The sequence below is a fragment of the Silurus aristotelis genome (assembly GCF_946808225.1).
Source record: "Silurus aristotelis genome assembly, chromosome: 5".
Lineage (NCBI taxonomy): Eukaryota > Metazoa > Chordata > Actinopteri > Siluriformes > Siluridae > Silurus > Silurus aristotelis.
This window is the reverse complement of record NC_139578.1, coordinates 30,674,649-30,687,931: the sequence shown is the minus strand read 5'-3', so window position 1 is coordinate 30,687,931 and position 13,283 is coordinate 30,674,649. Positions and strand designations below refer to the sequence as shown.

Below are 13,283 nucleotides of genomic sequence, written 5' to 3'. Positions count from 1 at the left end.
AATCCTAGACATAAATTGTTTAACTTGCTTCCATTTAGGGGGAGATACAGGCCATTTGTCTTCGAACGTCTTTTAATTCACTCTACTGAACTCTGCACAGTCCTTTATGACAGATTGTTAGGACACTGCTGTCTCACTAATACTTTACTGTATTTACTGCCTGTAATCAACATGTTTCTATTCTCTATATTTGGATCTATCTATCTATCTATCTATCTATCTATCTATCTATCTATCTATCTATCTATCTATCTATCTATCTATCTATCTATCTATCTATCTATCTATCTATCTATCTATCTATCTATCTATCCTTTATTTGTTTATTATCAATTTATTCCAATGCACATTATAAGTTGTATACAGTTATATACCTGTTAAAAATATATTAGTGTAACCTTTGTTTATATTGCTAATTTTCTGTGTTCTAGATGGTGATGTGATACTGGAGAGATCTGTCCATCCTGTGACTGAGGGACATCCTCTGACTCTACACTGTTTATATCGTAGCACAAATCCCTCAAACCTCCGAGCTGATTTCTATAAAGATGGATCAGTCGTCCAGAAGCAGACTACAGGAGAGATGATCATCCATAAAGTCTCAAAGTCAGATGAAGGTTTCTACCACTGTAAACACCCAGAGAGAGGAGAGTCACTGAGAAGCTGGATCTCAGTCAGACGTGAGAAATTTATTTGAATTATATCCAATCCCTTTATGGTCTTAATAATGCAGTTAATGTTTTTCTGTAGTGTTTCAAAGCTTAAATACTGCTTCTTTTTCTTTGCTTAGTCTCTCGTTCTGGATTCGTTGGTGAAACAGTAGGGCTGGCTGTTGGACTGAGTTTGGTCTTTTTGTTCATTGCTTTGTTGATCTTCATGATCCTGTGGTACTATCAAATGAAGAAAGGTAAACACTATATGTTTGAATTATTTAATTGTATTATTATATGCCCAAAAAACTGTGTAAAGTTTTATTTACAGCTGTTTAAAATTATCTCAAAGAACAAACAAACTCAAGTGTGACAAACTCAAGCCATTTGAAAATTCTATAGTTTATTGGAAGGTGGAAACAATGGGTACAGTAACTAATGATGAACACAGGGACATACTAAACCTGGTTTAAAAATAAAGTCTATGCGTTCATTATCTTGTTGTATTGTGTCTTCATATTTCATGGCATTAAAGAAACCGGCGGTGGAGCTGGAGGTAGCAGAGCTGAAGATGTTGAGATTTTCATTGGCAGGATTAGAAACGAGTTTATTAGAGGGACAGCGCATGTAGGACGTTTTGGAGACAAGGTGAGGGAGGCGAGATTGAGATGGTTTGGACATGTGCAGAGGAGGGTCATGGGGTATATCATTAGGAGAATGCAGAAGATGGAGACACCAGGAAGGAGGAAAAGAGGAAGACCAAGGAGGAGGTTTAAGGATGTGGTGAAGGAGGACATTCAGGTAGTTGGGTTAAGAGAGGCAGATGTAGAGGACAGGGGGGTATAGGGATGGATGATCCACTGTGGCGACCCCTAATGGGAGCAGCCGAATGAAGAAGAAGAAGAAGAAGAATCATTAATTTCATTATATTTCAGTTGTAAAATTAGACTTTACTACAGTATATGCATTTCAGACTTTTATTTTCTCTATTGTTATTAGCAATAATTGTCTATAATTATTATTTGTTTCGGTTCCTTATGTAAATTTGATATTCTGTCTAATTTAATGTGTTACTATTTACATGGCATTCAGATGTAGAATCTGTCTCTCTTTTTCATTCAGAAAAGCAGCAGAAATCCAATCAGACATCAGAGCAGAATCAGAGCTGGTCAGGAAATAAAGACTCTCAGTCTGGACACGATCCACTTCAGGCTGGTGAGTCTCTGTCTCAATGACTATTTCTAAATCCATTTATTTAGGAAAATCTCACTTTTATTGCAACTTACTTCATGAGCATTTCAGATATTGTATTTTGAACTTTTGCTCTGTTTTCTGCAGAAAATGAAAACCTTTATGCCACTGTGGATCAGGCAGATATGAGTGAAGGAGGTAGCATTATTTCTTTTCAGGCATTTGCTCTTGGATTAGGAAACTTAACTATAGATTATCGCTGTACATTAAAGTACAGAAATGTCTTGTAGTGATTAACACAATGCACTGTGTTCAGGTGAAACTGAAGCTGAGAGCAGCGAAGGCACTTATGCACCTGCTACTGCAGGTGCTGATGCTGAACTCGGCATGAACGATGTGACTTACGCTGAGATTCAACTAAAACCCATGAAAAAGAGAGCACAGGGTAAAGGTAAATGAGTAACATTTGTTCTGTATCCCCGATTATCTGCACACTTCTCTTGTTTTATGTGATGATGTAATAAATAGAACACTTTTTTTTTTGGTGCTGTTACAAAGTAAAGGTCCACAGTAGGATAAGTGTAAAGTAGTGGAGCTTTCACTTTCCTACAACAGCTGTTCCTAAGAGTTTTATTCTCCTTATATCACAAACAATATTAGCCACTGCATGTTTTAATGAATTAATCATATGCCATTTTTCTCATTACTTATAAATACATTCCAAATTGGGAAATTATAAAAAGCAAGTTGTTGCCTCACCACCATCTCTTTTCCCTTTTCTAAATTGATTGGGGGGAGAAATGCAGATTCTTATGTAACATTAAACCGGAAACTGCTGTCCTTACAAGTCCCTGTAAACAAGCTGTTCATTTAGGAACAATAATGTAATGTGCATTAGAACACCTCCTTGCTAATCCGACTTAAAAACTAAACAGTGCTGTAGATAAACTTTAGTTTTTTCAGTCACTAATGATTTCCTTCTTGCTCCCAACTAGAGAAGGCCAGTGTGGGTGATGAAACTGTTTACTCAGAGTTGCATCAAAACATGAAGGTAACTCTCATTTCTAAAGCTTAAAATAAAATCCATACACCATGAAGTAAGAAATACGTTTAAAGCTGCACTGGGAAGAATTTGGCCACAATCAGTTTCAGAGACAATTACAAAAATATTCATATGAAAACCAGCTTCTCAAACATTGTGGTCAGATTTCATACATGTTATTTTCAGTCATCTCCTTCTACTTTGTCAATGATGACATACATTAGTAAGCTCTGGACATGCAAAATGCTAACAAGATGAATATTTTATTGATTTGCTGCTGTAGTCTGCAGTATTGATCCAAGATGTTTACTAATTTGCATCATTGATAACAATATCAAGAGAATTTTATTATTTTCTCTCTCCCTGCAGTGAGCAATGTGTCTGTCAACACTGGTGAAGCTACCGGGATCAAACAGAGATGGAGTTTGTGTTCAGCTTTACTAAAAAATATTTTTTATTGTTAAACTTTTAAGTTGCTACGTTCTAAGCTTGGATGAGACCAAAACCACAAAGCACTTCTGGATTTTGCTCACCTCATCAAACCATTCTATTGTTGTGGAAAATCACAGCATCAGGATCCCCTGGATCCTAATCCTAAGAAAAGTCTAATGACCAAGCACCTCACCATTATCCAGATGATGTTCTGGTATCGTGGAATCTGCCTAAAAGAGGCTTTAATGACTGAAGTAGTTTGGGTTGGGGTTAATGCAATTTGTTCTTTGGAACCAAACCCCAGAAATTCAGACAATGGTGACCAAACAAATATTGTTGGAGTGATTCATTACCGATCTTTATGCCAAGCTTGCAATTCTATGGTTGCTTACACACTATCTGGACTTTTAGTTGGGCAATGGAAAGGGGAAGCAGTAAACCTTTTTTGTAACAATATGGTAAAATAGGCCAACTGTTCAGTACAAAGCATTAAAAAGTAATGTTTGGCTTGATCCTGTTGCACAACTATGGAAAATAAAAGGCTGATTAATTTCTTATGAAACATAGCCTTCTCTTAGATTTCTAATTTCACCAGTAAATTACATCAGAACATTGTATCCCACATTTTAAAGAGTGTTTCAGAGAACATCAGAAATGCAATCTCTGTACATGTTTTTAAATCCTCAGGTTTTATGAAGGGAGTGGTGGCTCCAGTGGTTAAGGCACTGGATTACTGATCGGAAGGTCGGGGGTTCAAGCCCCGGTATCGCCAAGCTGCCACTCTTGGGCCCTTGAGCAAGGCCCTTAACCCTCTGTGCTCCAGGGGTGCCGTATCATGGCCGACCCTGCGCTCTGACCCTAGTTTCCAAGCAAAAACTGGGATATGCGAAGAACAAATTTCACTGTGCTATAATGTATATGTGACAAATAAAGGCTATGCTATTCTTTTCTACTTGTTTAACTTTTTTCTCTGTCCACATTCATCCCTTTAAAAATGCTTTATTCCCTAATTCTAACACTCCCTAATTTATGAACATTCACTTTATGTACTTTTGTGGAAGTAAAATTTGTTCGGATTCGAAAAAATTTGAAACGGAAGAGAGCCATCGTGAACTAGTGGTCGACCGTGGTGGTCGGCAAATGAATTTTTTTTAAGTCAATTTTTTAAATTACTTTTTTTTATTACTTTATTAATTTTTGTATGCAAAAATATTGTATACAATATTTCGATTATTGCGATTTGTTTTAGTTATATTTTATTGTTTATTTGATAGTATTTATAGCCCTTACATCATTAGGAGATTTGCGTATTCAATAACAAACACAGTAACAACTTACGAACAAATTCATGGTACGAACAGCCATTTGGAATGAAAGGTGGGGACTGTCTATATTCAATGGTTAGTAAATAATTTTCCGGGTTTTTTTTGTAAACATTTACATTTTTTTAAAGTTGGTAATATTTTCAGTTTATAGATTAAATGAACTAGTCACTTAACTGCAGTTTCAGTCTGTTCATAACAGTTGGTCACAAGAATATTTTCTCTTTAATTTTAAGACTATGTAAAGTTCGTGTTTAAGACTTCTGATTAAAAGGTTGTGTGTGTGACATAAGGTGCTTGACACACATCGAAAATAAGACTTCCAGAAAACATTCCAGAAATGCAGGAAGGTCTCTAGGTTACGTGTGTAAAACTAGTTCCCTGAGGGAACGAGCTGCTGCGTCGAAACCCTTTGGGAACACGCCTGAGTGCTTACGCTCTGAAATAATGTGTGCAATCAGTCAAAAATTTATGAGGTGACATCACGACCAGGAGTATAAAACGCATATGAGTGAGGGCAGCGGCAGCTTCTGTAAGGAAGAAGGAAGCACTGCAGGGACGCCGGAGGTGTGGCATAGAGACCCAGCATCTCGTTCCTTTAGGGAACTAGGGTTACTTACGTAACCTATAGACGTTCCCTTTCAGGAACTCGAGCTGCATCTAAACGCTTTGGGAACGAGTGTCCAATCACGCCAGACTGACCAGTCCTGCCTAGTGTGTGTCTGTCACTACAGCTAGAGAAGGACTGAGGGGCCAGGAGTGGCACTGCGGTCTAGGTTATAGAACTGCACGGTCAGCGGGGTGGACCAACCCGCAGCGTTACATATGTCTTGGAGGGAACTCTAGAGGACCAAGATTTTGAGGCAGCCACACTCCGGGTGAAGTGAGCTCTGACCCCGAATGGAGCAGGGAGACCAGAGGACTCATAAGATGATGTGATAATGTCAACAATCCACCTGCTTAGAGTCTGCTTATTAGCAGGGAGGCCTCTCTTTGGAGGGCCGTAGCAGGCAAGCAGCTGATCGGTCCTTCTTCAAGGACCTCTCCTGTGGACGTAAGTGTCCAGTGTGCACACCGGACAGAGCCAGTTTAGTTTCTCCTGGTCTGGGGCCTGGAACAGAGGCGGATAATGTGCCTGTGATTTTGTGGGTTGTGGGACGACCGAGGGCACCTTGGGGATGTAACCGGTAAGGGTGTACAGAAAGGCACTGGCCATAGCCAGGGTAAACTCCAGGAAGGAGGGTGCCACAGAAAGGGCCTGCAGGTCTCCTACCCTCTTGATAGAGTAGATGGCCAACAAGAACTCGGTCTTGATTGAAAAGTGCCTCCAAGATGCCTCGGCTAGAAGCTCAAAGGAAGGGGCTCAGACAAAGCCCCCAAAATGACAGCCAGATCCCACTCAGGCACTCTAGGTTGTACCGGGGGCCTCAGCCTCCGAGTGCCGTAACAAAAAAACGCTTTGCCACAGGGACGTAATAATCCAAAATGGCAGACGCATACACTTTTAGGGTGGACCGAGCCAACCTCTTGGTCAACTGTCCAATGAGGAATCCAGCACTAAACCAAACCGGGCAGTGGACTGGATCCAGCTGGTGATGCTCACACCACGAGCAGAACACAACCTCCTTGTGGAGGGAGCTCGGAGTGAAGAATGGTCTGTTTCACCTCAGTGGAGAGACCAGAACCTTGGAGATTCAGACGGGAGTAAAATATGGAACCCCCGAGCTGGGGAAGAAGGGTGATCGAGGAGAGCTACCAGGAGGAGATGGACTCTGTCCCGGCAAACTCTCTCCAGAACTCCTGGAAGCAGGAAGACAGGGGGAAAGGCATACAGATGCAGCCTTGGCCACACCTGAGCCATGGTGTCTAGCCCCAGTGTGGCTGGAGGAGTAAGGAAGAACCATAAAAATGTTTTCTTCCTTTTTTTACGCAAACAGATCCACCTGGGCTCTTCCGAATTTCTCCCAAACCTGCACCACCACATCGGGGTGGAGCCACCATTTCCCAGGTCTCAACCCCTGCCTCGTCTGCTGCCAGGGAAATAAACTGCTCTCAAAGAGAAAAGTTTCCCCTGGGCCCAAAGGAGGATCAGGGGGCGCGAACACAGACCTCCTTGACGGTTGATGTAGGAGACCACCACAGTATTGTCCGTATGGACCAACACATGGTGACACAACGCAGACCGTATGGACCAACACATGGTGACCTCTGACCTTTTGGACCTCAGAAGTCACCATGTGTTGGTCCATACGGACAATACTCTGGTGGTCTCCTCGACGGTTGATGTAGGATACCACCACAGTATTGTCTGTATGGACCAACACATGGTGACCTCTGAGGTCCGAGAGGAAATCCTTAAGTGCTAGAAGCATGGGCAGCATCTCTATGCATTTGATGTGCCAGCGAAGATGGCATACCTTGGGCAGAGCGATCACTCAAGATTGCTCCCTATCCCACAAGGGACGCATCCGTCGTTAGCGTTAAGCGACAACCAGGGACTCCCAGCACATGGTATGTACACATGTACATCCTAGGTAGGATAGGAATCTCTTCAAACACCTCGCCACGTGACCTTTATGGTGCAGAGGGGGTTGCCCTTCTATGTGTCCTGAGCCACCAATGAAGGGGTCTCATGTACAGCAGGCCAAGTAAAATCACACTAGACGCAGATGTCATAAGCCCTAGCAGTTTCTAGAACTGCTTTAAAGTAAGAGGTTGCACTTCTCTGACCTTCCTGACGGCCATAAGAATGGCCACAATGTGGGCAGAGCAAAGCTGCACAGGCAAAGTAGTTGAATCCCATACGGCACCGAGGTAGGTGGTTTCCTGTAATGGAGAAAGCACACTCTTCCCAGAGTTCAGCCGAAACCCCAACACCTTCATGTGGGCGTGAACGACATCTCGGTAAGGGGTAAAAGGGTAAGGCCAAACGAAAGAACCCGGTATTGGTAAGCTTCGGCCCTGAAAGCGAACCTTAGGAACTTCCTGTGAGAGGGTAGGATGGATACATGAAAGTATGCATCCTTTAGATCTACTGTGACAACCCAGTCCTTGGATCTGATTTGAAGCACGACCTGCTTGAGGGTCAGCAACTTGAACCTGAGTCTCATAAAAGAGAGCGGTTCAGCTGATGTAGATCTAAGATAGGATGCAACCCTCTGTCCTTTTTGGAAAATATGAAATACCGGTTGTATAACCCGGATTCTCGTTCTGTTGGAGGGACCACCTTGATGGCCTCCTTTCTCAGGAGAGTTTTTACTTTTGTTCCATGAACATGAGCCTGCTGGCTTCCCAGGGTGGGAAGAACCCAGTGAAAACGGGGCGGAGGAGACCCGAACTGAATCGTGTAGCCTCGGACTACAGCTTGTGCAGGACCCACTGAGACATATCTGGAAAACCTTTCCAAGCTGCCAGAAAGTGCCCTAGGGGTATTAGTCTCTCAAGACTGACCTCCAGTGTGCCTAGAGCCAGGGCATTGCCCTGAGGGTGGAGACCAAGGAGAGAGCTCGCTGGAGCTGGCCATGCCCTAAAGCACCGACGGTGGCAGGGTTAACGTACCAGGTCCTTGAGTGGGCCAGGACAAGGCGGGCACTGGATAGAGCAGTGTGGCGCACCCCTCCATGGCCAGATCCCCAGAAAGTCCCGTGTCAGGACTTTTCCATCAAAGCCTTCCTCTTGAAGATGACAATCCTCAGATCTGTTACCTCACAAGACTCAGACACCAAGGGCCACGCAGAATCCCTCACAGGTGGAGAGCGAGATGCAACGTTGCATTTCTGCACCTCCCGGTGGGAGGTGGAGGGTTGCGGTTGGGGCTGTCCCGCCGAGCAGCCCTATGTGAGTGGCGTGGGTGGACACCAGCTATAGACCAGCCAATAGCCCTAGCAGTCTCTTTAGTGGTTCTGAGATCCAGATCCGCCGTACAGCAAAGCTCAACAAAATGGCTGCCCGGGGCACCTCCCACTCTTATGTCTGAGGGAGGAAGCGATCCCGGAAAAAAAAGAGCTCTCAAGCATCTCTTCAACCCGCAGCATCGCTCCATACCCTTGTACTTTCCGCCCCATAACATGTAAATATAATGTTGAAAGGGGCTGAAGGGGCTACGCCTATGACCATGACACTTCAGTGTACAGGTCTGGAAAGAACCTCTCAACATAGAGGTTGTGACCTGGTGTCAGAAAAGCACTCGCCCATCTTACTGGATGGAGGGACTTTCTGCTCATGAGCCGGCCAAGTTATTTAGCTTGGCTATGGCGCAGGTTGCTTACTGCTTATTATTATTATTATTATTATTATTATTATTATTATTATTATTATTATTATTATTATTATAATTGTATTTTATTTTATTTTATTTTATTTCACTTTGAGGAGTGAGAGCACCCTGCTCGAGGAGTGCTCTCCGGGAGTGGAGCGATCACATAGAAAATGCGAGCAGAATGTATCCCGTACATCTGGGATATGTGCCCGTATCGAAACCCTCTGCGAGGTCCATTTGCAAGCCCAGGAACTGCTGCGCCGCTCCGCCTTAGCGAGGAGCATAAACTCTCTCTCCACGGAAGTGCCACTCGGAAGCGGAGCAATGGCATTGACATGCAGCCAGCTCTCTCGAGAACCGATGAGCGTGCTCCGCTCCCAGGAACATATAAAAAAATAATTTTTCTTTTTTTTTACAAACAATCTGACAGACAACACAACGCACAGAGCTTTCTGAACAACAGAAGCTGCCGCTGCCTTCACTCATATGCGCTTTATCCACCATCAATATGATATCCCATACCCAGTCTTCAATAAGTATCCTGCAATCTGGACCACCACTAGATATGTTGTTGAGCATTGTAAGATTTGTTCACTTTAATCGTTGTGTGAGGTAAGCTGGTTCCCGACAAGACAGGAGTTGCTGCTGGGAGAAATTAGTCAGGTGGTGTTGAGTACAAGGCATTTGGTACACCATGGCATGAGGTCTGAGGAGCCGGATTCACTATTCACTATGTTACTGGGGTGTAACATACAATGGCCGAGAAGTGCAAAACACACTAACAAATCGGAAAACAAAATAACAAATCCGAAAACAAAATAACAAATCCGAAAACAAAATAACAAATCAAAAATAAATAAATAAAATGTATAATAATAATAATATTACATTAAAAAAGGATAAAAATAAATAGGTTTATTCTGTAAATCATATTTTTCTATAAAGGACAAAAGGATTCATTGTATTTTTATTTTTAATCACTATTAGGGCTTTTGTGAAAGAAAAACTTATTATAAAATGCAAAAAACGTATTTCGATATTTTTTATATAAAATTAAAAAAAAACGGAAAAAGTAGGTATAGTTTGTGAAAGGAAACACTTACCGATCATTGGACGAGACACTTGTCATTCAATATATACAGGAAGTACAACAGTTTCTGCTTGCTTGCCTTTTATTTTCTTATATATTTTATAATTCTACAGTATATCTTGTTGACAGCTTTGTTTTGAGTGGTCTTTGGAGTCCACATTCTGCCTTTTCCTGGTTCAGCTGTTTGTTGTTGTTCTCGCTGACTAGAACATGGCTTGATTACGAGCACCAGATCTGTGTCTTGCTTAATCTGTCTGACATTTCGATTGTGGTAAATTAATCTCTCTCGCTCTCTTCACTGTTTTGTAATTCACGATGGATTCTACAAATCACTTTTGTGTCTCAACTCATGATGCGTCAGGTCCGATCTGTCCCACATTTTCTATCTAGCCTGTTTATTTGCTGTGTACATACCGGAGCTTGTATATTTTCTTTGGGAATTTTTGGCTTTTTTTTCTTTATCTTGTCTGTAATTAGAGTGGAAATGCTGCTGTAATTATTGTATTTGTTTGAAAACAAACAGCTGATCAATCAATTGTCGTGATTCCAAATAGTTGCTTTGTGGAAAATAACTGTAAGTAACGTGTCAAAAGTCAATTGCTATTTCTGAGATCCAGTGGCGGGCCGTGCATTTGGTACCTGGGCCTTCAGTGGGGACGTACCCGACTTAATCCACCTCTTAACCACCACTATCATGTCACAATTAAAGAAACCATCAATACTTTTCTAAAAATGCATTATAACAACACGTGCATTACAGAGAGAGAAGCGTTAGAAACCCAGTTAAGAACAACTCCAATCCTCTACACTACAACCACAACTGGTCACCTACATCATCTGGAGCAGTTCAGAATTAATATTTGTCTAATAACATGACAAAAACATAAACATTTTAATAAAATACAACCTACTCACCAGAGATACAGACTCATAATTTGCACCACTCCCCAGAGGCTGTAATCCAGTGGTACCACTCGTATTTATTGGTCTGAAAGTGGTGAACAAACCCTTTCCCGGGCTGAGACAAGCTAGCTAGCTTCAGGGTTGGCCGACCTCTTCTCACAATGTCTAGCTTTTCTGGACAATTGATTTTTAAGTATGTCCGAGAACAAATAGTTTTCTCTTACTCCGAAGACATACAAAAGTCTAACTCAGATGTATTAATGTATGCAGAGCTACACACGTGTTTACCAGTTGAACTTGGCTGTAACAGTTTCCCTCTGACCAACCAATCAGAGAACGGAAAAAAGCTGACGCTATTCTGGGCCACCTAGCTGCCCCGTGAGTAGAATATGAAATCTGATTGGTTAAAGAAACAGACCCATTTATAATATTCTATATGGTAAAATGGCCAACAGTATTGACTTTGAAGGCTCTGGGCAGATAAGACTGAAATGGCAGCACATAGAATCTGATTGGACAAAAAAAAATCTAAGATCCACATACATGTACTGGAAGCAGTGCAGCCAAGAGAAACGCTACAAAATTAGGGGAATAAACTGTTGGGAATAAATTAATACAGTTTCATGGAACAAATATTAGAATTTCGGTTGTAAATGTAGGTCAGGGCTTCTGATAGTGTTTAGACCAGCAGAGAAGTCTTTACTGGCCCTGACTGCCTGCCACTGCTGAGATTGTTGAAAGGGTTTGATAGCAAAAGAGGGAACACTTACAATTTAGGTTACAGAATCAATTTTAGTTTTAGCTTTCCTTTACTTTATTTACAATGTATTCAAAAACTCAAAAACAGTCTACATTGATCAGACATAACTTTATGTCCACTGAGAGGTGAAGTGATCAACACTGATTATCTCCTCATCGTGGCACCTGTTAGTAGGTGGGATTTATTAGGCAGCAAGTGAACATTTTGTCCTCAAAGTTGATGTGTTAGAAGCAGATCTTTATTTTTTTTTCTATTTAAACGAGTTTAACAAGGGCCAAATTGTGATTGCTAGATGACTGGGTCAGAGCATCTCCAAAACTGCAGCTCCTGTGGGATGTTCCTGGTCTGCAGTGGTCAGTATCTAACAAAAGTGGTGACTGATGCTTGTGGGGAGTGAAGGCTGGTCCGTGTGGTCCAATCCAACAGACGAACTCCTGTAGCTTAAACTGCTGAAGAAGTTAATGCTGGTAAGAACTGTTTTGGCAGCAAAAGGGACCAACAAAATATTCGGCAGGGGGTCATAAATCTTTGGCTGATGGATGTAAAATGTCCTCTCAATGCTCTACAACTTTTGTTTCATACAAGTTCAAATTGAGGTTCAAGTTTAATTTTACTACATGCTGGTGCATGTTTTGTTAGCAACTCACAGCTACAGCATTCACTGCAAGGGTAAACAAAGCACATACTGTATAATTAGATTGCCTATAATCACACACAAGTAAGAATGATCACAAACTGTTACTTTTTGTTCAACATTCAACCCCACTCCCGACTGCAGCATTTATGCATTTACCATATCCATTTGTGTCATCACAGTTGGATCACTCTCTCTTTCTCTCTCTCGCTATTGGATACGTCCTTCTCTGAAAATTTGCCAAATGAACAGTGTTTTTAAGTGTTTTTTATATTTTTTCACCCAAATGTTTTTGTAAATTGAAGTACATTAAATGATACATATAATTGGAAACATCATTTACATTTTTTATTCTTAATAAAAAAAAATCCATTACAATATGTCATAGGTCAGGTTTAAAATAGTACTTGTAGCCTTTGACCACTGGAGGGCGATAAAGACGTGGGTTTAAATTTGCAACCCCTGGCTTTCCATTTCTCCTTACATAGAGAAAACACTCACTATTCCGACTGTGTCCAACTAAAAGATGATTTTAAAAAATACTAAAATGTGTCAAACATCTTTCCCATCACTTATTCTGCGTTTCATTTGGTTGTTGTGGTTTGAGAATCCGGAAGGTTTGGTTTAGAATCAGGAAGTTTTTTTTAGAATATTTTTTTTCCCCATAAAGCAGAAGGAAGAGCAGGTGCTATACTAAAACAGAAGTTATGACCTCATATAAACTTATCTCGGTCTCTTTTTTTCCTAGAAGTGAAATCACCATTATTTTTGGACTGAAGCCACAGTCCTGGCTTCAGCGTACACAGGGCTGTACCAAAAGAGGAAGAGGGGTCATTAAAATTCTATTATGCGGGCAATCATGGCTTTAACTATACCAAACTAAAAAAGATTAGTATAAACTATTCTCAGGGTACACAAGTAAACTGAAAAGTGATGTGGTATTTTAAAACGTTTGTGTTTAAATCTATTACAGGATTATCTTGATGTTACCACTAGGGTTC

General features: G+C 41.3%; 3 protein-coding genes across 15 annotated transcripts in view; 2 read left to right on the top strand and 1 right to left on the bottom strand.

Moving 5' to 3' along the window:
* Positions 1–3,867, top strand: part of LOC310726767 (sialoadhesin-like) — a 185,253-nt gene extending 181,386 nt beyond the window's left edge. Inside the window, exons 13-19 of the mRNA XM_083542624.1 lie at positions 432–680; positions 791–907; positions 1,773–1,865; positions 1,989–2,039; positions 2,158–2,292; positions 2,837–2,892; positions 3,253–3,867. Of these exons, the coding sequence (XP_083398750.1) occupies positions 432–680; positions 791–907; positions 1,773–1,865; positions 1,989–2,039; positions 2,158–2,292; positions 2,837–2,892; positions 3,253–3,255 (704 nt within the window). The 3' untranslated portion in view covers positions 3,256–3,867. The remainder of the gene's footprint in view (positions 1–431; positions 681–790; positions 908–1,772; positions 1,866–1,988; positions 2,040–2,157; positions 2,293–2,836; positions 2,893–3,252) is intronic.
* Positions 1–13,283, bottom strand: part of LOC310726770 (Fc receptor-like protein 5) — a 314,771-nt gene that overhangs the window by 154,625 nt on the left and 146,863 nt on the right. The gene's annotated exons all lie outside the window — the stretch shown is intronic.
* The window catches only part of LOC310726774 (Fc receptor-like protein 5), a 40,638-nt gene that overhangs the window by 7,251 nt on the left and 20,104 nt on the right, over positions 1–13,283 (top strand). For 2 of the 12 annotated variants that reach the window (XM_083542645.1, XM_083542644.1), the window contains exon 1: positions 13,196–13,212. The exons of the other annotated variants lie outside the window; for them this stretch is intronic. The gene's annotated coding sequence lies outside the window, so the exon portion shown is untranslated. Of the gene's footprint in view, positions 1–13,195; positions 13,213–13,283 lie in introns of those variants that run through there. 12 annotated transcript variants of the gene reach the window in all.